Below are 23,753 nucleotides of genomic sequence, written 5' to 3' on the forward strand. Positions count from 1 at the left end.
GATTTTTTAGAGTTGGTTTTCACTGGCTGTGCCGATAGGATGTGTGTTGTGTCTTGTCCGCTCTCACCGCAGCCGGGGTCTGCTTATCTGCTCCCGAACACGGAGGAATGTATGCCTCCCGGCCCCAGTCCTGGCTCCATGCCCAGACAAGCTGCAGAGGAGGGGGCACCTCCCGGTCCCAGCCCTGGCTCCATGCCCAAGCAGGCTGCAGAGGAGGGAGCATCCCCCGGCCCCAGCCCTGGCTCCATGCCCAGGCAAACAGAGCAGCTAGACCCCTCCCCCTCCTCCACAGCATGTGAGCCTGAGGAAAGTTTACTTCCAACAGCTGATTGGAGTGACCCTCGCATCAGAAGACTGGATAGGCGGAGGCAACAGAAGGAAGGGAGGGGCAGGCCTTAATGAGTGCTGAGTCATGGAGCCACACCCCATGGCCTATATAAAGGATCTACTTTCTGGCAGTCTCTGAGTCAGGCAAAGTCGAACTTATCTTGCTGAAGTCACTTACCGGTCTCCTGCCTGCTCTGAGGACTTTGCTAGGACTTTGGGCAGAGCTGCAGAGGCAAGCCTGATTCGGATTTCCCTGACCCGGCCGTCAGCGGAGGAGTGGGACATGACAATGTGTCCATTAAACATGTTCTCTGAGGAATATTCCTGCCTTGGTGTTCTGACTACTTTGGCCGCGTTACTCGAACGCTGACACCGGGTGTCAGCTTCCACTCCAATCCTCACTTCTTTTTGTACAATCTATATTCAGTAGTTAGATTGCAATGTCATTATGTTTAATGTAAAATAGCTCATGGACTTAAGATGTACTACTATCCTATTCAGGTTAAGAGAAGAGGGCCCTTTAAGAGTGTCATCTGACATAAAAGAAGAAGGGAGGGGGGAGGAAAGGTTTGAAATCAGCATGAACGCCAGACGCGCGGGCTTTTCAACGAACCCTGCATTCCTGAGATGATAAGCAGCCGGAGACCTTCGGAAGAAGATTACCACGGGGGGGCGAGAAGGAGCTGGCATTGGACCAGCCCTGCCTGACCTTTTGTGGGCAGGAGGGACTAACGAGGGGATATGGGATGTTAGACATATTTTGTCTCGGATTCAACTTTACACGACTGTAGTCCAGATGTATTTAGTAAAAGTACTTTTCTTTATTTTCAAATGAAGTCAAGGTGTCTTCTTTCCTAAATATAATCAGAGATAGCCTGACACCAGGTTTAAAACCAAAGTGGAAGCCCAGTTTTAAGTGTTATTCCTCAGTCCTTCCTCTTATCTGTGAGAGCTAGTGTTGTGGCCTGCCAGCTGCCAGCGGAGCTGGCGACAGACGGATGATGAGGAGGTTGGGGAGGAACTTGGACCAGTTCTGGAGTCTGGGGAAGGCTCTGATGGATGCTCTGCATTGGACGGAGAGGTGGAGCCAGGGCTGTCCGACATTTCCCAGCCACCGGAAAAGCAGCTGCCTTTGGAGGCTGAGATAAGTGAGGAGGAAGAACAGCTGAGGCCTGTTCCAGATGCAAGTATGCGCAGAGCAGTTAGGAGAGGAGAGCAACGGAGGACAAGGAGTCGACTCGGGAAGCAAACCACACATGGACACTGAATGGCCCCTCCCTGGCTGAGGAATAAATAGAAGGAAAGGGGAGTGGTTGTCGTAGGGGACAACAGTTCGTATTTCTGAAGATTTTGCTCATTGTGTTTCGTGCCACAAAGACTGCTTGCCAGAACTTAATTTGCAGCCTTTCAACTGGGAGCTCATGGCCTTGCAATTATGGCAAGGAACTGATAAGGCCATAATTGAACCACAGGTGGCACGTGTAGCCATATCAGTGGGCACGCGAGCTCAGCTCACCAGGGAAACAGGCTGTTTCCTGCCTCTGGAGGGCCTGGTGGGTGGTGGGGAAGGCCCATTTCTCTCTCACACCTGGCTCCATAGAGCCTCTCTATGAGTCTGGGGAGGACAAAAATGGTCTCCCACCCCTGGGGGCCCTCCAGAGACCAGAAATGACCCATTTCCCAACTTCGGGTTGGACAGGAGTGACATTTTTTGTTGTCCCCAGCCTCCAGAGCCTCTCTAGGAGTCCCTGTAGGCTGGGGACAGCTGGGATGGCCGCACACGCATGCATGGGGGTGGGGCATACAAAATTATGGATGTGGGCACGCGCGCACACGACCCCCACCCCCATGTCTGGCACGCGATAACAAAAAGGTTAGCCACTACTGTGATAAGGTCTGTACTGCACTATTTTCTGGACTATTTGGAGGGTGGATGCAATTAATTCACAAGAGGTAAATCAAGAGGAGGTTTTCATGACAAAAAAAATCTGTTTCTTGCTTGTGCTAAGGCTGGGTCAGAACAGCTAACTCAGATTTAGCGTCCATGAATCTGCAAAACGAAATCTTATTTTTGTTTCTTGATGTTGACAGCATCGAGAAGTTCTGTGCCGAAGGGATCCCTTATTTGGGCATTCTAGTACAAGCGCGACATTTGAGAACCGTCGTTCACGTCCTGGATAAAGTGTTGCTCCTGTTCTACCCGTGCCATTATTACCTTCTCAAGAATGAAAAGTGAGTTCCGATTTACCTTGAACTTTTATCGTAGTTTGGCTGGGTTTTTTTTTTTTTTTAATGACGTTGGTGTCGAGGTTCCAGAAATACCTCTTCTGCGTAAAAGAAACTCAGAGACATTTCTTTTCCAGAGTTCTTTACTAGCATGAGGAGACTGGCACACGATGAGTGCAATTCCAAAACTGAAGTTCTGGATTCTTTTCCCAGTTATACAAACCCCAAGAGTCCCACCCCCCTGACCCCTTTGATGGTCACATGGTCCCACGTTCTCCCAGTTCATTCGAATATCTTCTTGCCACTCTTCCTGCAGACATTAACACCATCCGACCTTGACCGCTTGAAGAATGTTACCATACCCCTCAACCCCCCCTCCTCCCCTCAGGGGAAAAAAGTGGCAGCGTCTGGAACCCTAAAGTCTAGTATGGTTTCCAGGCCTGACAGTTGGTATCTCACCTTTCTGAAAAGGCCTCGAAGTAATATACCGGTAGTTCTTGACTTACAACATTCGTTTAGTGACCATTTGAAGTTACAACAGCACTGAAAAGAAGTGACTTACGATCATTTTTCACACTTCAGACCATTGCAGCTTCCCCACTTAATCAAAATTCGGATGCTGGGGCAACTGACTTGTATTTATGACGATTTCAGTGTCCCGGGGTGTGTGTCACGTGCTCCTCTTTTGCGACCTTTCTGACAAGCAAAGTCAATGGGGAAAGGTATTGTGGTCCATCAGCAGTCTACCGTGCCGGCAACCGAGTCGGACAGCGATGAGGCTGAGGTGAGGCCAGGACCATCGGGAAGTGAGGTGCGGACTCCAGAGCCTCCAGAGACTGATAGTAGTGAGGCAGAAGAACAGGAGGAGCCTGTTCCTAATGCACACATGAGAAGAGCTGCCAAAAGGCAAGAGATGATTGGCCCCTCCTATAAGGCTTAATAACGGACCAGCACCGGTGTTTCAGGTTGCCGAAAAACAATGTTGTAGCTGCGTCCTCCGCTTCGTGTTTTTGTGACTTCCAGACATTTATCAGGAAGGGCCTTTGTCAGTTTGCCTAATTGGACTCAGGTTTGTGATAACTGAAGAATTTGTGTTTGGGAGGCATTTGTTTTACTTTGAGTTGAACGACGCTGGGAATTAAGTAATTCCCAGCCGTTCGAATAAAGTTTATTTTATCACGGTCTGAGTTTGTTGCTACCTACTTGGGTCTGTGTCACAACAAAAGGTAGATTCGCTTAACAATCGTCTTATTACCCTGTTTTCCCCCAAAATAAGACCTCCCCTGATAATAAGCCCAATCGAGCTTTTGAGCGCATGTGCTAAAATAATCCCCTACGGAAAAATAAGCCCTCCCCAAAAATAAGCCCTCCCTGAAAATATTTAAACACATGCACAGCCAGTCCTCGACATTTCCTCTGGTTAGGGTTAGGGAGACAGAGCTGGAAATCAGGTAGGATGACACGTACCCCAAAATAATAAGAAAATAGGCCAAGTGCTTATTTCGGGGGGTTCAAAAAAAAATAATAAGACAGGGTCTTATTTTCGGGGAAACATGGTAACTTAGCAGCCGCAGAGATTCACTTAACATCCGGGGCTGTAGAGGTCATAAAATGGGCCAAAATTCACTTCACAACTGCCTCACTTAGCAACAGAAATGTTGGGCTCTAAGTGTGGTTGTAAATCGAGGACTACCTGTACTGTCAACCTCTTTAATGGGTAGTCCTCCAGTTACGACCACAATTGAGCCCAAACGTTGTGTTGCTAAGTGAAACATTCGTGTAGTGATTTCGCTCCTTTTTTTTTTTTTTAACGACTTTTCTTGCCAGAGCTGTTAAGTGAATCACTGCCTTGGTTAAGTTAGTCACATGGTTGTTAAGTGAATCCATATTCCCTCATGACTTGGCTTGTCAGAAGGTCGCAAAAGAGGATCACATGATCCTGGGATACCGCATCCGTCATAAATATGAATTTTGACCACATGACCCTGGGGATGCTGCAATGGTCGTAGGTGTGAAAAGCGGTCCTAGGTCACATTTTTCAGTGCCCGTTGTAACTTTTAATGGTCACTGAACGAACGGTCATAAGTCGAGGACTGCCTGTATATTGATAGCCAGGGGTGATATTTACTTATCTTCGCTACCGGTTCACAAATGTGAGTGTGCGCATGCATGTGCAAAGCCTTCCATGCATGCGCAGAGCATCAAAAATTAGACATGATAATGTCCGGGCAGGTGGGCAGAGCTTCCTGCAGCCACCGATACCGGTTCATCCGAACCGGGTATAACCGGCTGAGTACCACCACTGGATGGAGGGAGGATTTCGGTTGGGGGATATGAATGGAGAAATGTCTGCCTGTGATCGAATAATTAGATGGCCAATTTGTTTGTGGCTTTCCTAGGTTTCTCTCCTTCTTCCACCAGTTCCTTCAGCTGGACAGTGGCGTTCCTCAAGGGATGACTCAGCAGATGACCCACCGGGTGACTCAACACTTGACCGGCACGAGTTACGGCAAAAACATTAAGCTGTTGAACTCCATGATTCAGGTCAGGAAATAGAAGCGCCTCGAAGGGTCCCTGAAGGCCCTTATTCTGGTTTCAATCAGATAAGGAGGAATGTGATCAAACACAAAACCGGGCATAAGTAGTCCTCAACTTAACCACCATTCGTTAACGACCATTGCAAGTTGCAATAGCAATAGCGCTTAGACTTATATACTACTTCACAGTTCTTTACAGCCCCCTCTAAACGGTTGACAGAGCCAGCCTCTTTCTCCCAACAATCTGGGTCCTCATTTTACCAACCTTGGAAGAATGGGAGGCTGAGTCAACCTTTAGCCGTTCAGGATCGAACTCCTGGATGTGGGCAGAGTTAGCCTGCAATGCTGCATTCTAACCACTGCGCCACCACAACTCCTTCCTCCCTCCCTCCCTCCCTCCCTTTTCGCTCCTCTTTATTCCCTATGGGAGGGGCCATTCACCATCCACCTGTGCCTTTACTCCCGAGTCAGCCCTTGTTCCTTAACTGTTCCCTTCTCCTGGCATCTCTGTGCTTGTGCACATCGGGAACAGGCTCCAGCTGTTCTTCAGCCCCACTTATCTCCAACTCCGAAGGTAGCTGATAACTATCAGACGGCCCTGGCCCCCCTCTCTGCCTCCGACGCAGAGCCCTCATCAGAGCTTTCCCTGGACTCCAGGACTGGCCCATGTTCCTCCCCAACCCCCTCAGGCCACAACAGGCAGGACTCGACTTAACAACCGCCTTGCTTAGCAGTGGTTATTTTGACCTCAATTGTGGTCGTAGGTTGAGGACTACGTATATAGGAGTTGGATCTTTTCCCCCTTTTTTACCGTCAGCCCAATAATCACTCACTCCTTTATTTTGACAGAGCCACATTTTTATGAGCAGCCACCCCAGCGGAATTGGCCCGGCTGCCGTGATAGAGTTCTGGGTCCAGGTCCTGATCAGCCAACAGCTTTGGCACAAGGAGAGAGCCGTCCTTGAACTGATGGATGGTCTGTGCCAAGCTGCGTTTCAGTTCAATCAAGAGGATTGCGTGCAGAAGTTGCTCTATCAGCAGCACAAGGTATGGGTCCTCATCCTTCCCGACTTTCCCACGGATTGGGAGAAGTTCTGACCCATTGGGTCGTGTTCTGACCCAGCTCCCTAAACACGGCAAACACTCCGTAGTTGAAGCAATGATTCCTTTATTAGGAACGCCAGAAGCCCCGGCAACAAGTTTCTCTCTCACCGCAGGCTAACAAGTCTGTCCGTCTGGAAGATGAATAGTTGTCTGCCACATCTATTCAACTCTGCCCCCTGCCTTTTATCCCCAGAGCTAGGGTGGGGCTTTGCTAGCAGCGGTGGCTCTTCTGTCCCAAGGATTGGCCCATAGATTTCCACTGCTCTCCTCTCCTCTGCCTTTTGCACATCCGTGCATCAGGCACTGGACCCAGCTGTTCCTCCTCTTCCTTATCAGCCACCTCCAGATCTGGAGGCTGTTGACTCTCCATCTGAGGGCTGACGGATGTCCTCTGTCTCTCTCTCTCTCTCTCTGCCAGCTCTATTTCCTCTTCCCCCTCGGAGCTCTCAGGTTGCCTTGATGCTGACCTTGACTCCCGCACCTCTTCCTCCTCTGATTTGGCTGCTGGAGGGGCCGGTGGCTGATAGGCCACAACAAATCTACAGACTTCTCCAGTGGATTGAGATCTTGTAGGACAGCGGCCCGGAACCTTTCAGGCACCACTTCCATGGAGACAGATTTTCCCGCAGCCCGAAGGGGGCGTGGTTTCCTGTGCTGCCTGCCTCCCGCGGATGAGGCTTCACTTGTTTGTATGGCCTGATTTCTGGCATGCCGTGGCCCCGTGCCGGTACACGGACCTGGGTTTGTGGACCCCTATTGTAGGAGAAGAGTAGGCCGAACTGAGGGCGGGGTTAAGTGCGCCATCAGCGTGGAGTCCTTAAATTGCCACAAATGGTTTTAAGACCAACCCTTCCTGAATTCCCTGGACCCTCATCTGGGGCCAATAAGTGTTGAACGTTAGTTGATTAGATTCTTGAATAAATCTTTCGTGTTGAAACTTGGCAGATGGTCCCCATCCTTTGCGCCCAACAGATCTTACACAACGGGATCAGTGAAACGCCGCAAGATTAATTAAAAGATATTATTTAAGGATGTTATAGGTCTGGCAGCTCCTACAGGCAAACCTAGCGAAATCTAACAGCCTGGATAGAAATATTTATATATTTTGCTTCTATGAGTATTTTTTTAAAAAAAATCGAGACACTTTTTAATTTATTTATCTATTTTTTTTTTGCATTAGAACTCTCTTTTTGATTAGAACACACACAAAAAGTGGCACACACACATGCACATAAAAAGAGATGCCAGGATTCAATTTTCTTGTTTACGGAGAAAGCAAAATTGGATTATTACCCTTCTCTAAGAATGAGTCTGTTAATGGGAGCGGATTAAACACAGCCTATAGATTAAACAGCCATATTTTTTGGAACGATGAGTGTAAATGAATCTCCTTGTGGCATCTTAACCTGGAAGCATCACACGATTTGCTCATTAGCTAAACTACAGTTGTCTGAATTGGCACAACACTTTTAAGCCGTAAAACTGTATTTTTGAACTTCAATGGTTGGGTTTACAGAACGGACCCCTGTCAGATCCAAACAAGTTGTGTGATTCTTTATAAAGTGGATTTTCGATAGGTATTAATCAGGGATCGACATCTATTTTTAGACATTTCAGTCCCAGAATAAAAAAAAATGTTTAAGGTTCCTTTGTCATGGAAGGACTCTGTAAGAAGGCAGCTCTGTCTTAACGCACATATCTTCTCTTTTCCTCAAATCTCCCAGAATGCTCTGGGCTATCACAGTGACAAAGGGTTGCTGTCTTCCTTGGTCAGCTGGATTGTGGCAGGCAACATCACACCTTCCTTCATTGAGGGAAATGCTAATTCCATGCAGGTAAGAAAGCATCCGGGAGTTGATGAGCTAAAGTTTAGCTTGGGGTTTATGGCCCGTTCTGATAGGAAATGACCAGATGGAGACTGAAGGAGGAGTCAAACATGCCATCAGTTTTGAATCTTTACACAACATAAGATGGGGGGGTCTCCAACCTTGGCAACTTGAAGACTTGTGGACTTCAATTCCCAGAATTCCTCAGCCAGCTTCGCTGGGAGTTTAAGTCCACAAGTCTTCAAGTTACCAAGGTTGGAGACCTCTGCCATAAGAGACCTAAGTCCTTGCCACTGTAATTCCGTTGACCGTTATCTGGCACCAGTTTGCCTGGACCATTAGTAGATCAGATTCTTGTGTATAGATACCGTGGGATAAATTTTTAGTGCTTTGAACGCAACTCTTGTTTCTGGTTAGTTGCGCCCAATCGTTCTTAGCTTCGCATTAAAACCATCTTCCTATGTAGACTTCCAGGACCACGTAGAGGAGACGTTGTTTCTCTTAGAATGGGGAGGCAGGGAATGCTACAAGTCTCCTACGGCGGGTTTAGGACGTTTAGACATGGACCCTTGGCCGCGCCCCCTTTGCCCTCAGCACCTCGCCTCAGCCCATTAACAGACAGCTTTCGTCCTCCCTCCCCTGGCCATTGTCCACAGCCAATGGGCCAATGGCACTCTGCTCCTCGCCCTTCGTCCCTGCCCATTCGTCCAAACACCATTTGACTTGGGCCTTTGGCTGCACGGGACAAATACCCCTCAGCCAATCGGGTACCAGGCAGAAGCATTGGGGCTGTGGGGGGCAGCCTGCGATGCAAGATTATTATTATTTTTTTAAAAAAAGTACGGTGGCAGCTCCGCACGTTTTAGGGCCTTTCAGATCTATCAGTAGAAGCAGAGGGAGGGGGAGTAGCAGCCGCTGGGGCCACTATGGAGGAGCGGGAAGGCAGACAGTCGAGAGTGTGTTGGGGATCACCAGGAACGGAGGGAGGGGCGCCTCAAGGGGACTTCACAAAGAGTTTGGCTTGCAATTCAGTTCCTGTTCTGTCCTCCCTCGCCTCCGTCCGAATGGTGACTTAATTAGCCGGCACTATCAGCTCTGGCAGCAAAATAGCCAGCGTCTGCCAAGAGCCTCCGTTATCTTCCACAACGCTGGTGAGTCACCCAGAAACAAACTTCAGCTCTTAATCAGTGGATTTGCCTGTTACAAAGAGAAACAGCAGCTCTCGCTGCCTTTTATATCCTGAGGGGTGTGGCTCCATGACTCAGCACTTCCTAGGCCTGCCCCACCCTTGCTTCTGTTGTTCCCTCCTCTCCTGCCTACGAAACCTAGGGTCCAGCCAGGCCTGATTGCCATCAGCCGGGTCTGGAGGCATGGCCTAGGGGGGGAAGAGTCAGGAGACGGAGGCCTTGTTATCTCTTCCACCTGGCCTGTTTCTGGCTCCTGGAGCTGAGCCAGGGAAGCCGGTGCTCACGAGGTGAGTCCTGATGGCCCTTCCCCCTCACTTTCCGAGTCACTTTCTGGCAGCAGGCCCGGCTCCAAGTCACTTTCTGGCAGCAGGGCCGGTTCGGGGGGCGCAGACACAACAGTTCCAACGGAAGAGGGGGAAGGAGGCGAAAGGCTGGTGCAGCTTCCAGCATTGCAGGGAAGGGCTGGGGGCGGGGGGAGGCGAGCAGGCGAACGACAAAGCTGGCGCTGCTTCTCCAATTGCAGCAGGGTTGGGGTGTGTGTGTGTGCAGGAGGCCCCATCCGTGCGTGCACATTAGTGGTGCCGTTCAGCCGGTTCTATTCAGTTCGGGGGAGGCTCCACCCACCCGCCCGGACGTCATCACGTCCCGTTTTTGACGCTCTGCACATGCGCGGAAGGCTCTGTGCATGCGTGGAGGTGGCGAGTTCGAACTCACATTTGCGAATGGGTAGCGAAGGTCAGTGAATACGACCCCTGGTGCACATGGGCACGTCAAGTGCCTGCCCCTATCCCCCTTCTGGGCCTCCAGCCCAGAAAGGTTGGGGCCCTCTGTCCTAAGGAGATCCATCTAACGGGTCCAGGAAGAAAGCCCTTCATCATGGTGGCTGCTCCCCTCTGGACCACCATCCCAGGGGAGGTAAGATCAGCTCCCACTCGGGGACACCTTTTTTTTGCAAGGCACTGAAGATCTGGTTTTGCCAACTGGCCTGGGGACCTCAGAATGGGATGGAGCCCATCAAGGGGCTCCTCTGATTGTTGTCACCGGAGATGAGTGTGTGGGAGTTCATTGCTTTTTTGTTGTTTATATTGGGCTTTCTTCCTTGTAAGCTGCCCGAAGCCATTAAGGATGAGTTGGGCAGCAGTATAAATTATTTTTAAAATAAAGAAAAGAGACAAGTGTTGCTTTGTATAATTTACAGGTTTGGTTTGCCTGGAGTGTTCTGAATATGGAGTCCATATTTGAAGAAGATTCCCAGCTCCGTAGAGTTGTAGTGAGGGAGTTGGTTACCAATTCCGTTTCACCAGACCAGGCGCTGAAGGTAAATCAGAAAATTATTCTTTATTTATGTAGTAACATTTCTCCGAACGGTGGCTTCCCTGGCGCACCCCCTGAAGAATGTGAGATATTGATAAAAGAGAATATTTCTAGCTCAGCGTTGAAATGAGCTTGGTTGTTTTCTTGCATGCGTTTCATAACCCAACTAGATAACAACATCAACGCTAGTAAGGAATGGGCTTTGCAGAGCTCTGCAAAATCTATTCTTTTCTAGTACTGATGATGCTACCTAGTTTGGGTAATGAAACGTCTGCAAGAAAACAATCAAGCTCAGAGAGCACCAAGAATGTGAGATTATTATTTTTTTTGCATTTATATCCCGCCCTTCTCCGAAGACTCAGGGCGGCTTACACTATGTCAAGCAATAGTCTTCATCCATTTGTATATTATATACAAAGTCAACTTATTGCCCCCAACAATCTGGGTCCTCATTTTACCCACCTTATAAAGGATGGAAGGCTGAGTCAACCTTGGGCCTGGTGGGACTTGAACCTGCAGTAATTGCAAGCAGCTGCTGTTAATAACAGACTGTCTTACCAGTCTGAGCCACAGAGACCCTGTGCCATAGTTTTGATAGCCAAGGTACCAAACCTTGTTAAATTCATTTAAGGTCAGGATGCCTTTGATTAGCTGATGCTGCTCTGTATAATTTGCATTATTTACATTTGTGGGGACTAGAATCGTAATATAAGTTCTCAGAGATTTTATTCAGTAATTCCTTTTTTTTTAATAGAATAGAATAGAATTTTTATTGGTCAAGTGTGATTGGACACACAAGGAATTTGTCTTGGTGCATATGCTCCATATGCTCCATATGCATAAGCTAACTTTTATTTAAGCATTTTAAATCAACTTTATTTTTTTTAAAAAAATGCAAAATAACAAAAAGAGAAAACTTTGAGGGGGGGAGAGATCAAAAAAGGAATATAAGTCACAAAAAAAGAAGGGATTGACTACCTACTTTCTTCAGAACAGGTACAAATAAATCGGATATTAAACTTTTGATGTTGTTATCTATTCATTTGAGTTTTATTCTTGGTGATTCTATCGGCCAGGTTTCTCCACATTTTCCAATCTTGCACTAAAATTATCCTGAGTTAAAAAGGAAACTTAAAAGACATTGTACACAGATTAAACAATCCAAATGACATTAACAAAACACAAGAAATTTCTTGCTCTGAGGTTAAACACAAGCATAGAAATATAGTAAGACAGGCTGTATAGTAAGCGTAAGAGTCAAAACACACAATATTTCCATGATCAAAACAAATCTAATTGTCAAATCCTCAAATCAAAACTGCTTTTTAAAATCTTTCTCAAGCAAGAAGTCCAAACGTGGTCTCCAAATGAAAACAAAACTAGGGGTAGTCTTTTGTCTTCCACCAAAGTAGTGAGTTTTGACTTCTCTGCCAATTCCGTTAATTTCAAAATCCATTCTTCAGTTGTGGGAATTTGCGTTCCTTTCCACCTATGCAGGTATAAAAGTTTCGCTAGGTCAGTGTCACGCCTGGAAATCAAATCCTATCTTTTCTTACAATCTGCTTATCCATGTTACATAAAAGAAAAGCTTCTGGTTTCAACTTTACATTCATTTTTAATACATTTTCTGACACAAACAAACATATCTGATCCCAATACTTTTTGGCAGAACTTAGATTTCCACCAAATATGTAAATATTTTTAAATAATTGTACTATATGTCTGTTTTGGCAAGGCTTCAGAACAATGAAGCTGTGGGAATCAAATGTTATATAAAAATGAATGAATCAATTACTGGAGACCATCTGACCCTTCCTTCCTTCCTTCCTTCCTTCCTTCCTTCCTTCCTTCCTTCCTTCCTTCCTTCCTTCCTTCCTTCCTTCCTTCCTTCCTTCCCTATTGTCCCTCCCTCCCTCCCTCATTTCTTCTCCCCTCCCTCCCTCAATTCCTTCCTTCCTTCCTTCCTTCCTTCCTTCCTTCCTTCCTTCCTTCCTTCCTTCCTTCCTTCCGCTCTCCCACCCTCCCTATTGTCCCTCCCTCCTCATTTCTTCTGCCCTCCTCAATTCCTTCCTTCCTTCCTTCGTCCGTCCTTCCTTCCTTCCTTCCTCTTTCTCCCACCCTCCCTATTGTTCCTCCCTCCTCATTTCTTCCGCCTCCCTCCCTCCCTCCTCTCTCCCACCTCCCTATTGTCCCTCCTTCCCTCAATTCCTTCCTTCCTTCCTCTCTCTCCCCCCCTCCCTATTGTCCTTCCTTTCTCCCTCCCTCAATTCCTTCCTTCCCTTCCCCCCTTGTCCGTCCTTCCTTCCTTCCTTCCTTCCTTCCTTCCTTCCTTCCTCTCTCCCACCCTCCCTATTGTCCCTCCTCAATTCCTTCCTTCCTTTCTCCCTCCCTCCGTCCATCCCTCATTTCTTCCTCCCTCTCAATTCCTTCCTTCCCGCCCTCCTCCCTCTTGTCCTTCCTTCCTGCCTTCTCTCTTTCCTTCCTTCCTTCTCTTTCTTTCTTTCTTTCTTTCTTTCTTTCTTTCTTTCTTTCTCTTTCTTCCCTCTCCCTCTCCCTTCCTTCCTTCCTCTCTCTCCCACCCTCCTTCCCACCTTCCTTCTTTTTTCCTTCCCTCCGTCCCACCCACAGAAAGCTCAGGGCCACCTGAAGCTGCCGATCGTGCCTTCTCTCCAGCGGCTGCTGATTTACCGATGGGCTCACCAAGCTCTAAGCACTCCAGTGGATCACCCTCTCCTTCCCCTCATTTGCCAGAAATTCTTCCTCCTCTATTTGCAGCGCCCGGGATTGCAGGATGGGTGAGTCATCGTTGGTTAACAATGGGAGACTTTGTTGAGTTGTATGAGTTGTTTTGAATGCCGAAAGCCCCCTGGTCAAATGGGCTACTCTTTTAGTTCAGGGGTCCCCAACCTTGGCAACTTTAAGCCTGGTGGACTTCAACTCCCAGAATTCCCCAGCCAGCTTTGCTGGCTGGGGGATTCTGGGAGTTGAAGTCCTCCAGGCTTAAAGTTGCCAAGGTTGGAGACCTCTGTTCTAGTTTCAGGAGAATGCAGACTATATGAGCCGGTTTGATCTAATAGTTAAAGCACCGGGATAGAAACCAGGAGGCTGGAAGTTCTAGTCCTCCCTTAGCTATCAAAGCTAGCTGTGTAACTTTGGGTCAGTCACCAGGAGACTGGGAGTTCTAGTTTCAGCAAAGGCATCAAAGCTGGCTGTATGACTTTGGGTCAGTCACCAGGAGATGGGAGTTCTAGTCCTGCCGTAGGCACAAAATCCAGCTGTATGACTTTAGGCCAATCATCAGGAGACTGTGAGTTCTAGTCCTGCCTTAGGTACAAAATCCACCTAGGTGACTGGGCTAGTCACCAGGAGATGGGAGTTCTAGTCCTGCCTTAGGCACAAAATCCACCTAGGTGACTTTGGGCCAGTCACCAGGAGACTCTGAGTTCTAGTTCCAGCTTAGGCATCCAAGCTGGCTGTATGAATTAGGGTCCGTCACCAGGAGATGGGAGTTCTAGTCCTGCCTTAGGCACAAAATCCACTTAGGTGACTTTGGGCCAGTCACCAGGAGACTGTGAGTTCTAGTCCCGCCTTAGCCATGAATGCCTGCTGGGTGATTTTGGACTAGTCCCTTTCTCTCAGCCCAACTCACATGATAAGGTTGTTGTGGGGGAAAACGGGGAAGATGCATTAGATATGTTTGCTGCCTTCAGTTATTTATCAAAACAACAAAGGCAGGATACAGAAATCTAAATGAAACTAAATAAAATAAATGGGAAGGTCTCCACATACAGTAGTGGCCAAAATTGTGACAACCTTTTGGGAAAAGTGTATTTTCTAAAACTAGCTAATAACACCACTTTTTTTCTGGAGTAGTACCATAAAATTATATATTAATGGAAAGATAATTTAACCAAGAATGTAATGCAATAACTTTTATGAAGGATTTGCTATTAGAATAGTAGTTACAGTATAAAGAAGAAAAGTGAAAGACGTAGAAAAAACGAGATACAACAAAAATTATCCCTATGTCACTTAATACTTTGTTGGGTAAACTTTAGCATGAATTATGGCCTTACAACGTCTTCCCATGGAGTGAAACAAGTCTTTTAGTGCTGCAGCTGTTATCATGTGAAACCAAGATTGAACGATGGCTTCTATTAACTGGGTTTTATTGCCGGGTCGCTTCTGACTAACCAGTTTCTTTAGTCGGCTCCATAGATTTTCAATTGGGTGAAGGTCCGGGCTATTCCCAGGTTATTCCAGCAGTGGAATAGGATTACCTTGAAATTCCCCCCCAAAAGTGGTGTTATTAGCCATCAAACCTCAAAAATACACTTTTCCCAAAAGGTTTTCCACAATTTTGGCCACCACTGTATGCCCATATGTCCTAGAGAGCCCCACCCAACTGTGGTGAAAATACATATATTTCAAAGGCGGCCTTTAAAATATGTATAGTTGTGTTGTTGTTTTTTAAAAAAAAATGTGTGTAAGAATGGGGAAGAAAAGCCACAGAAGCCTACCGTTAATTACACGGAACACTAAAATCGGTTGGTTTGTGTTGGTTATAAACGACAGGATTTCTGCTTTTAAGGCTACCCAAAGACGGCTGCATCGGGAAGAGGTTTTTCCAGAGTCCTGCTCACCTCAGCCTGTTAAACGACCTGAAGCAGCATCTGATTGAGGCCACTGACTTCCACCATTCAGCTAGCAAAATGCTCCAGTTGGACAGCCCAGCAGGTGGAAGCGAAAAACCAACAGCAAAAGGGTTCAACAAGACCAATTATTTGACTTTTCTAGAGCTTCACAACAACCTGGTCAGGTAACTTCAAATGGCCTTCAGGCTAGTGTTTCCCCAAGGATCTCTGCTAACATGGGAGTCAAAGATCCATGGATGCATGGAGGTTGGGTGGAGATCCCCTAAGATCTGTCCTGAATGTTTCCCGAAGGATCTCTGCTAACATGGGAGGCCAAGATCCATGGATGCATGGAGGCTGGGTGGAGATCCCCCACTATCTGTCCTGAATGTTTCCCCAAGAGTCTCTGCTAACATGGGAGTCAAAGATCCATGGATGCATGGAGGTTGGGTGGAGATCCCCTAAGATCTGTCCTGAATGTTTCCCCAAGGATCTCTGCTAACATGGGAGGCCAAGATCCATGGATGCATGGAGGCTGGGTGTAGATCCCCCACTATCTGTCCTGAATGTTTCCCCAAGGATCTCTGCTAACAAGGGAGTCCAAGATCCATGGATGCATGGAAGCTGGGTGGAGATCCCCCACTATCTGTCCTGAATGTTTCCCCAAGGATCTCTGCTAACATGGGAGGTCAAGATCCATGGATGCATGGAGGTTGGGTGGAGATCCTCCACTATCTGTCCTGAATGTTTCCCCAAGGATCTCTGCTAACATGGGAGTCCAAGATCCATGGATGCATGGAGGTTGGGTGGAGATCCCCCACTATCTGTCTTGAATGTTTCCCCAAGGATCTTTGCTAACATGGGAGGCCATGATCCATGGATGCATGGAGGTTGGATGGAGATCCCCCACTATCTGTCTTGAACGTTTTCCCAAGGATCTTTGCTAACATGGGAGTCCAAGATCCATGGAGGTTGGGTGGAGATCCCCCAAGATCTGTCCTGTATGTTTCCCCAAGGATCTCTGCTAACATGTGAGGTTAAGATCCATGGATGCATGGAGGCTGGGTGGAGATCCCTCACTATCTGTCCTGAATGTTTCCACAAGGATCTCTGCTAACACGGGAGTCCAAGATCCATGGAGGTTGGGTGGAGATCCCCTAAGATCTGTCCTGTATGTTTTCCCAAGGATCTCTGCTAACATGGGAGTCCAAGATCCATGGAGGTTGGGTGGAGATCCGCCAAGATCTGTCCTGAATTGTCCCGAGCCAATGTAGCCTTGAGGATGAAGTGAGTCCATTGTGGACACACCCAACATGCTTCTTTGAGGAACCCCTATCAGGCTTCTGACGACCTTCTTGCAGGGTGGATTTGATTTAAATCAAGTTGATTTAAAGCACGACTTAAATCACTAGTAAAAAGGCTTAAATCATAATTTTTAAAGAGCAGCTGTCTTCTCTGTCCCACAGCAGCTCCTCCTCTGACCCGCTGCTGACTCACCAACCGTCCCAGTCACTTTAATGGGACGGCTGGTGATGCGGCAGTGACACAACAAGGGGAGGGATGTGGTGGGCAGCAGGTGAGTGGATGCCCGCCAACAGGCGCTGCCATGATGGATCTGAAGTGACAGGCGCTCTTTAAATGTAAGGACTTATTCTTGCCGCTAGTTAGAAGCTTTAATGTTGTTATTGGCAAACAAAATGAAGGTTTCCTATTTAGCTTGCAGAGCTTGGATTCATTGAATGAGTTGACCCAAAATGTAAATATTGCAGAATCTAGAGTAGAATAGAATAGAGTAGAGTAGAGTAGAGTAGAGTAGAGTAGAATAGAATAGAATAGAAAATGTGGAATAGAATAAATGGAATGGAATGGAATGGAATGGAATGGAATAGAATAGAATAGAATAGAATAGAATAGAATAGAATAGAATAGAATAGAATAGAATAGAATAGAATGGAATGGAATGGAATGGAATGGAATGGAATGGAATGGAATGGAATGGAATGGAATGGAATAGAAAGAAATGGAATGGAGTAGAGTAGAGTAGAGTAGAGTAGAGTAGAGTAGAATAGAAATAGAATAGAATAGAATAGAATAGAATAGAACAGAACAGAACAGAACAGAACAGAACAGAACAGAACAGAACAGAACAGATCAGATTAGATTTTTTTTTTATTGGCCAAGTGTGATTGGATGCACAAGGAATTTGTCTTTGGTGCGTACGCTCTCAGTGTACATAAAAGAAAAGATACCTTCATCAGGAATCATAAGGTACAATACTTAATCATAGCCATAGAGTACAAATAAGCAATCAGGAAACAATATCAATATAAATCTACAGCCTCCTGCTACATAACAGCTCCATTTCATGCTGAATAAACTAAATTATTAATGTATCTTAAATAGAAAACTATCTTTAGGTAGATTTTTTACTCCAAAAGCATTTTATTAAAATAGACTTGATAAAAATAAAAACAATCTGATTTAAATAAAAAAACATCCGATTTAAATTTTAAAAAATCTTGAATTTTTTTTTTTTAATCATCAGTTTTTATCCACCCTACCTTCTTGGCTTCATGATTGATTGCTCAGATAATTTATGAAACCGGTGATATCATACTTTGGAAAGCAATTGGGATTTAGCCTGGTCCTTTTTGTTTATTTTGAGCCGCCTAGAGTCTGAAGATCCTTGTGTGCGTTTGTTTTTTTAAAAATTTTTTTTTATTTGCATTTATATCCCGCCCTTCTCCGAAGACTCAGGGCGGCTTACACTATGTCAAGCAATAGTCTTCATCCATTGTATATTATATACAAAGTCAACTTTATTGCCCCCAACAATCTGGGTCCTCATTTTACCTACCTTATAAAGGATGGAAGGCTGAGTCAACCTTGGGCCTTGGTGGGACTTGAACCTGCAGTAATTGCAAGCAGCTGCTGTTAATAACAGACAGATTTAGTCTGCTGAGCCACCAGAGGCCCTTACATAACAACCAAAGAGTGAGCTCTTGCATCAAACCTTCTGTTTCGGATACGTTTTCAGGCTTTTTTCCACATTTGTTCTGTGGCTGGAAGAGGAACGGTTTCAGAAAGGGGACATGTATATTCCCTCTTTGCCCAAGCAATACGATGGACATCGGCTCGCCAAGATCATGCAGAACCAGCAGGTAAAAATGTATGGATTAGTTGGGTTTAGGTTGTGAAAGGATGACTCAGTACAGGCAGTCCTGTAGACCGACAGCCACAATTGAACCTAACAGTTCTGTGGCTGAGCGGAACATTTGTTGAGTTTTTGCCCCGTTTTACGACCTTTCTTGCCATAATTGTTAAGTGAATCACTGCAGTTGTTAAGTTAGTAACACGGTTGTTAAATGAATCCGGCTTCCCCATTGACTTTGCTTGTCAGAAGGTCACAAAAGGGGATCACGTGACCTCGGGACAGTCCAAGCGTCATTAATACGGCTCAGTTGCCAAGCCGTCTGCATTTTGATCACGTGACCATGGGGATGCCGCAACGGTCATAAGGCTGAGGAAGGGTCATAAGTCACTTGTTCCCCAGTGTCGTCGTAACTTCGAACAGTCACTAAACAAAGTGTTTGTTGTGTCTGCGCCCCCCAAGCCGGGCCCCCTGCCAGAAAGTGACTTGGAAAGTGAGGGGGGAAGGGCCGTCAGGACTTACCTCGGGAGCACCGGCTTCCCTGGCTCAGCTCCAGGAGCCAGAGGCAGGTCAGGTGGAAGAGATAACAAGGCCTCCATCTCCTGACTCTGTCCCCCCCAGGCCACGCCTCCAGACCCGGCTGATGGCAATCAGGCCTGGCTGGACCTGAGGTTTTGTAGGCAGGAGAGGCGGAAACAACAGAAGCAGGGGTGGGGCAGGCCTAGGAAGCGCTGAGTCATGGAGCTACACCCCACAGGATATAAAGGCAATGCGCACTGCTGTGCCTCTTCGTAGCTGGCAAATCAACTGATTAACCAAGAGCTGAAGTACTGTTTGTTCCTCGGTGACTTATTGGCATCAAGGGAGACACTTGGCAAATGCTCGCTAGTTTGCTGCCAGAGCTGATAGTGCCGGCTAATTAAGCCATCACTCGGACGGAGGCGAGGGGGGACAGAACAGTGTTGTAAATGTTGTATTTCACACCTCTTTGCGGCACCTTCTGAAACCTCCTTGGAATACCACACTTGGACTACTGCATACAGTTCTGGTCACAATTATACAAAAAAGATACCGAGACCCTAGAACTGTGATGGCGAACCTATGGCACGCACGCCACAGGTGGCACGCAGAGCCCTCCCTGCGGGCATACTAGCCGTCGTCCCAGTCCAGCCCTACCACGCATGCACACGTGTCTCCTGCTGGCCCGTTGGTCTTCGGGTCTCTGCCGTGCATGTGCGGAGGGCAGGGCACATGCGGGGGACGTATGCGCGAGGCACTTGCATTGCATTTTGGGGGTTCGCATGTGCCCCCCCCTCATTTTGGGCCTGGAAGGCCTCCTGCACCAACCTGGAAGCCAAAACAGGGCACAAGGCCCCCTAGCACCCCGTTTTTGGCCTGCACCAACCTGGAAGCTAAAATGGGATGCGGGGGCACCGCGCAAGGCCCCCTGCACCAATCTGGAAGCCAAGACGGGGTGTGGGAGCGCCATGCGAGCCCCCTCCTCGCCCCGTTTTGGGCCTGGAAAACCGCCTGCGCCAATCTGGAAGCCAAAATGGGCCATGGGGGATGGGGGGGCGCTCGCATTGCATTTTGGGGGTTGGCGCGAGCTTTGGGCACTCAGCACCAAAAAGGTTTCACCATCACTGCCCTAGAAAGCGAACAGAGAAGAGCAACAAAGATAATTAGGACCTGTAGGCTAAATTGTATGATGAGCATTTGAGGGAGCTAGATCCCAGAGAAGTGATGTGCGGAAAAACAGTCATAAATCACTTCATTCAGTGTTGTTGTAAGTTCAAACGGTCCCAGAATGAATAGCTGTAATTCGAGGACTACCTGTAACAGGTGCCAGCGGTTGCTCAGTTCCTGATTTCACTGTGGATTTGACAAAATCGTTTTGAATGACACAGAAGTGCGATTGCACTTGTTCAAGAGGTGGGTGGTGGTGTCTCAAAGTGTCGTGTCCCCCTCCCCCTCCGACGACCGGGTCAAGAAAGTCCGTATCAAACGTGGCAACGAAGCTTCTGCAGCTTGCCAAATTCCTTCGAGGTTTATCAGGGCAGGCAGGAGTCCAAGTTGTGATTTCAGCGATAGAGTCCGATATCAGCAAACTAGATGAGACTTTGCTTGACTCAAGGTTGGAATGCCAAAAGCAGGTCCTTTATATAGGCTGTGGGGTGTGGCTCCATGACTCAGCATTTATCCAGGCCTGCCCCTCCCTTCTTTCTGCTGGCATCGCCTCTCGGATCTCCGGAAGCGAGGATCCTCTCACTTTGAATTCTCTTCAGCTGGATCTGCTGTCAGTAATTCCAGCACGTGGCTGGCTTCCTGCTCACACACTGTAGGAGTGACGTTTATCGGGGTTATCTGTTCACTCCTGACCTTCTCTCCGGGCATGGGTCCAGGGCTGGAGGCATGACAGGCCGTTTATCTTCATTATCAGACTCGGAGTCTGATAACAGGCCCGGGTGGAGACGGGAGGGGCCCTGCTGAGGAGAGGAGGGAGGACGAGGCACAACACAAAGCTTCCATTGCACTTGGCAACCATGCTCCTTGGCAGCCACCCCAATGTGTGTGTGTGTGTGTGTGTGTGTGTGTGTGTGTGTGTGTGTGTGTGTTAAATGAAAGGTGAGTGCTTTAATCGATCTTACTGGCAGTAAAAATTTCTGGTCTTCCTTACTGCTGTTTCTTGCTGTGTCTTCCCTGCCTCTGGTTTGAAGGATCTCTGGATGGAATTTGTCAACGTTCAGCAGATTCAGCGTGAATTCCAGGAAGCCTTAGACCTCTGGTTCCGAGTCAGAGTGGGACCCCTTCCTGCCTCCAGTGCTTCTCCAGTGCAGACAGACTTCACGGATCCTTTGTTAGGTATTTCTTTCATCCATCCATCCATCCATAAAATTTATTTGGCTGCCCAACTCACTTTTGGCGAAGTTTTGGGGGTTTGGGGAAGAAACCACAGAGTCAGGTAGTGCATTCCAGGCATTGACCTCTCTGTTGCTGAAGTCGTATTTTCTGCAATCGAGTTTGGAGCTATTCACTTTAAGTTTTTATCTATTGCGTGCTCTTGTATTGTTTTGGTTGAACTGAAGTAGTCATTGACAGGTAGGGCATTGTAGCAGATGATTTTATGAGCTACACGAAGGTCATATCGAAGGTGGCGGTGTTCTAAATTTTCTAAGCCCAAAATTTCAAGTCTGGTGGCATAAGGTATCTTGTTGTGAGCGGAGGACTCTTCTTGTGAAATATTTCTGGACACGTTCAATTGTATTAATGTCCAATATGCAGTGCGGGTTCCAGAGAGACGAGCTGTATTCGAGAATTGGTTTAGCAAATGTTTTGCATGCTCTGGTAAGTAGTGTAGTTAATGTAGAGGGCCTCTTTGACCCTTCTTTCAAACCAGTGGTCCTCTCTATCCAGAATGTGAACATGGTTGAATGTGGACTCAACCCTGACCTCAATAACTGAGAATCTCCATAGACATTCCAGATTATTGTTGGTTGCAGGTTATTAAGATGCTCGGCCACCTGAAAGACAAACTGTTGTGACTCCCGCTCCCGAGCCTGTCCTCATGGAGGACTCAGACTTGGAGAGTGAGGAAGAGGGAGAGGAGCCGACAAGGCCTCCCTCTCCAGGTCCCTCCTTCCTGGCAACGCCTCAAGTGCCGGCAGAAGGCCAGGAAGAAGGCGTGTCAGAACCTCCACAGATAGAGGACAAGGAGGATCAAGCCTGGATAGACCCTAGGCACTGTTGGCAAGAGAGGCATGTGCAGCAGAGGAAGAGGTGTGGCAGGCCCACAGGGGATAAAAGCAGGTGGAGTTCCTCCATAGCCCCTGTGATGGACAAAAATTGCATTGTGTGAGCTTCAGACAAGTTTTTGGATTTAAGGCTTGGATTTTCGTGAGTAACTCTGACCAATCTTTAGTCTCCCGGTTGCTCCGGGAGCAACACACTGGCTCTTGATAAGAACTTGGCAGGCACGTGGGGAATCGCTGCCAGGACTTTCCTCTGCCATAGGAAACCAGGCCAACTTGTAAATAAATTACTGGCAGACGTTCTTCAACACGTGTGTTTTCTTGGGTGAGGTGGAGGGGACAGAACACAAACGCTTCACAAATATATCTGTCATCTGGAAAGCAAGAATTGGTGGTTAATGCTTTGCATCTTTTCCTTTTTTTTTTCCCAGCTAAGGAGAGGATTATCAGCAGCTTGAAGAAGTACGATGCGCCCCAGCCCCTTCTGTCTCTTCAGCCAATGAAAGCTCCTGTGCCTGTCATTTCTCCTGCTAGCTTGGTAAACCAGCACGAAGCCAAAGAATTGACTTGCACTAACCTCAGGGTCTTTCAACAGCATGCTAAGTAAGAACTTCTCTTTTTCTCTTTTGCGGCGTTTGGTTTTCTCTCTTCTGAACTGTGTTTAGCTATGGTGTCCTTTAAGTACATCCAACCGGATGAAGGGTGATTTGACAGCAATCTTCCAATATTTGAGGGGTTGTCACAAAAGAAGGAGGAGTGTTTTGGCGGTCTTTGGTGTGGCTCAGATAGAAATAGAGTCCCGGTATTTGCCTCGATAAGCTATATGCGTTTATTCAGCTGAATAAAGACGGGGGCCCTCAAAATCAGAGGGAGCCCTGGACACACTTTCATGCTCATATTTACTGTATTTTTCGGAGTATAAGACGCTCCGGATTATAAGACGCACCTACCTTTTTTGGTGAGGAAAACAAGAAAAAGAAATCTGCCTCTGACTCTGCCTCCCAGCAATCTTATAATAATAATAATAATAATAACAACAACAACAACAACAACAACAACAACAACAACAGAGTTGGAAGGGACCTTGGAGGCCTTCTAGTCCAACCCCCTGCCCAGGCAAGAAACCCTACAACATTTCAGACCAATGGTTATCCAACACTTTCTTAAAAATGTCCAGTGTTGGTGCATTCACAACTTCTGGAGGCAAGTTGTTCCACTGATTAATTGTTCTAACTGTCAGGAAATTTCTCCTTAGTTCTAGTTTGCTTCTCTCCTTGATTAGTTTCCAGCCATTGTTTCTTGTTCTACCCTCAGGTGCTTTGGAGAATCGTTTGACTCCCTCCTTTGTGACAGTCCCTGAGATATTGGAACACTGCTATCATGTCTCCCCTAGTCCTTCTTTTCATTAAACCTTGCCTCGTTGCAGCAAACCGCCTGCTTTACTTTCATTTTGGTTTTCAGCATAGCTTGATCAGCTCAAGAAAAAAAAAATCCCAGCAATTTACCTCCTTGCAGCAAGCAGCAGAGGCCGCAATAGGCATTGGCAATCCCTGCAGCCTGAAACAGCTGAGAATCTGGAGGCAGATCCAAGGGACAATCAATTTGTGTTAATTAGGCTGTGCTGAAGCTGAAATGGGCTGTTTCTTCTTGCTGCTTGCTTCAAGGAGGTAAATTGCTGGGAGGCAGAGGCCAAAGGGT

At 47.2% G+C, this 23,753-nt stretch overlaps 1 protein-coding gene across 1 annotated transcript in view; it reads left to right on the forward strand.

Annotated features, from left to right (window-relative positions):
- The window catches only part of EPG5 (ectopic P-granules 5 autophagy tethering factor), a 163,142-nt gene that overhangs the window by 85,851 nt on the left and 53,538 nt on the right, over nt 1–23,753 (forward strand). The window contains exons 17-26 of the mRNA XM_058171212.1: nt 2,419–2,559; nt 4,953–5,097; nt 5,940–6,137; nt 7,919–8,029; nt 10,406–10,525; nt 13,150–13,316; nt 15,113–15,340; nt 18,193–18,316; nt 21,024–21,168; nt 22,487–22,658. Coding sequence (XP_058027195.1) covers nt 2,419–2,559; nt 4,953–5,097; nt 5,940–6,137; nt 7,919–8,029; nt 10,406–10,525; nt 13,150–13,316; nt 15,113–15,340; nt 18,193–18,316; nt 21,024–21,168; nt 22,487–22,658 — 1,551 coding nt within the window. The remainder of the gene's footprint in view (nt 1–2,418; nt 2,560–4,952; nt 5,098–5,939; nt 6,138–7,918; nt 8,030–10,405; nt 10,526–13,149; nt 13,317–15,112; nt 15,341–18,192; nt 18,317–21,023; nt 21,169–22,486; nt 22,659–23,753) is intronic.

This window comes from Ahaetulla prasina, chromosome 2 (genome assembly GCF_028640845.1).
Source record: "Ahaetulla prasina isolate Xishuangbanna chromosome 2, ASM2864084v1, whole genome shotgun sequence".
NCBI lineage: Eukaryota > Metazoa > Chordata > Lepidosauria > Squamata > Colubridae > Ahaetulla > Ahaetulla prasina.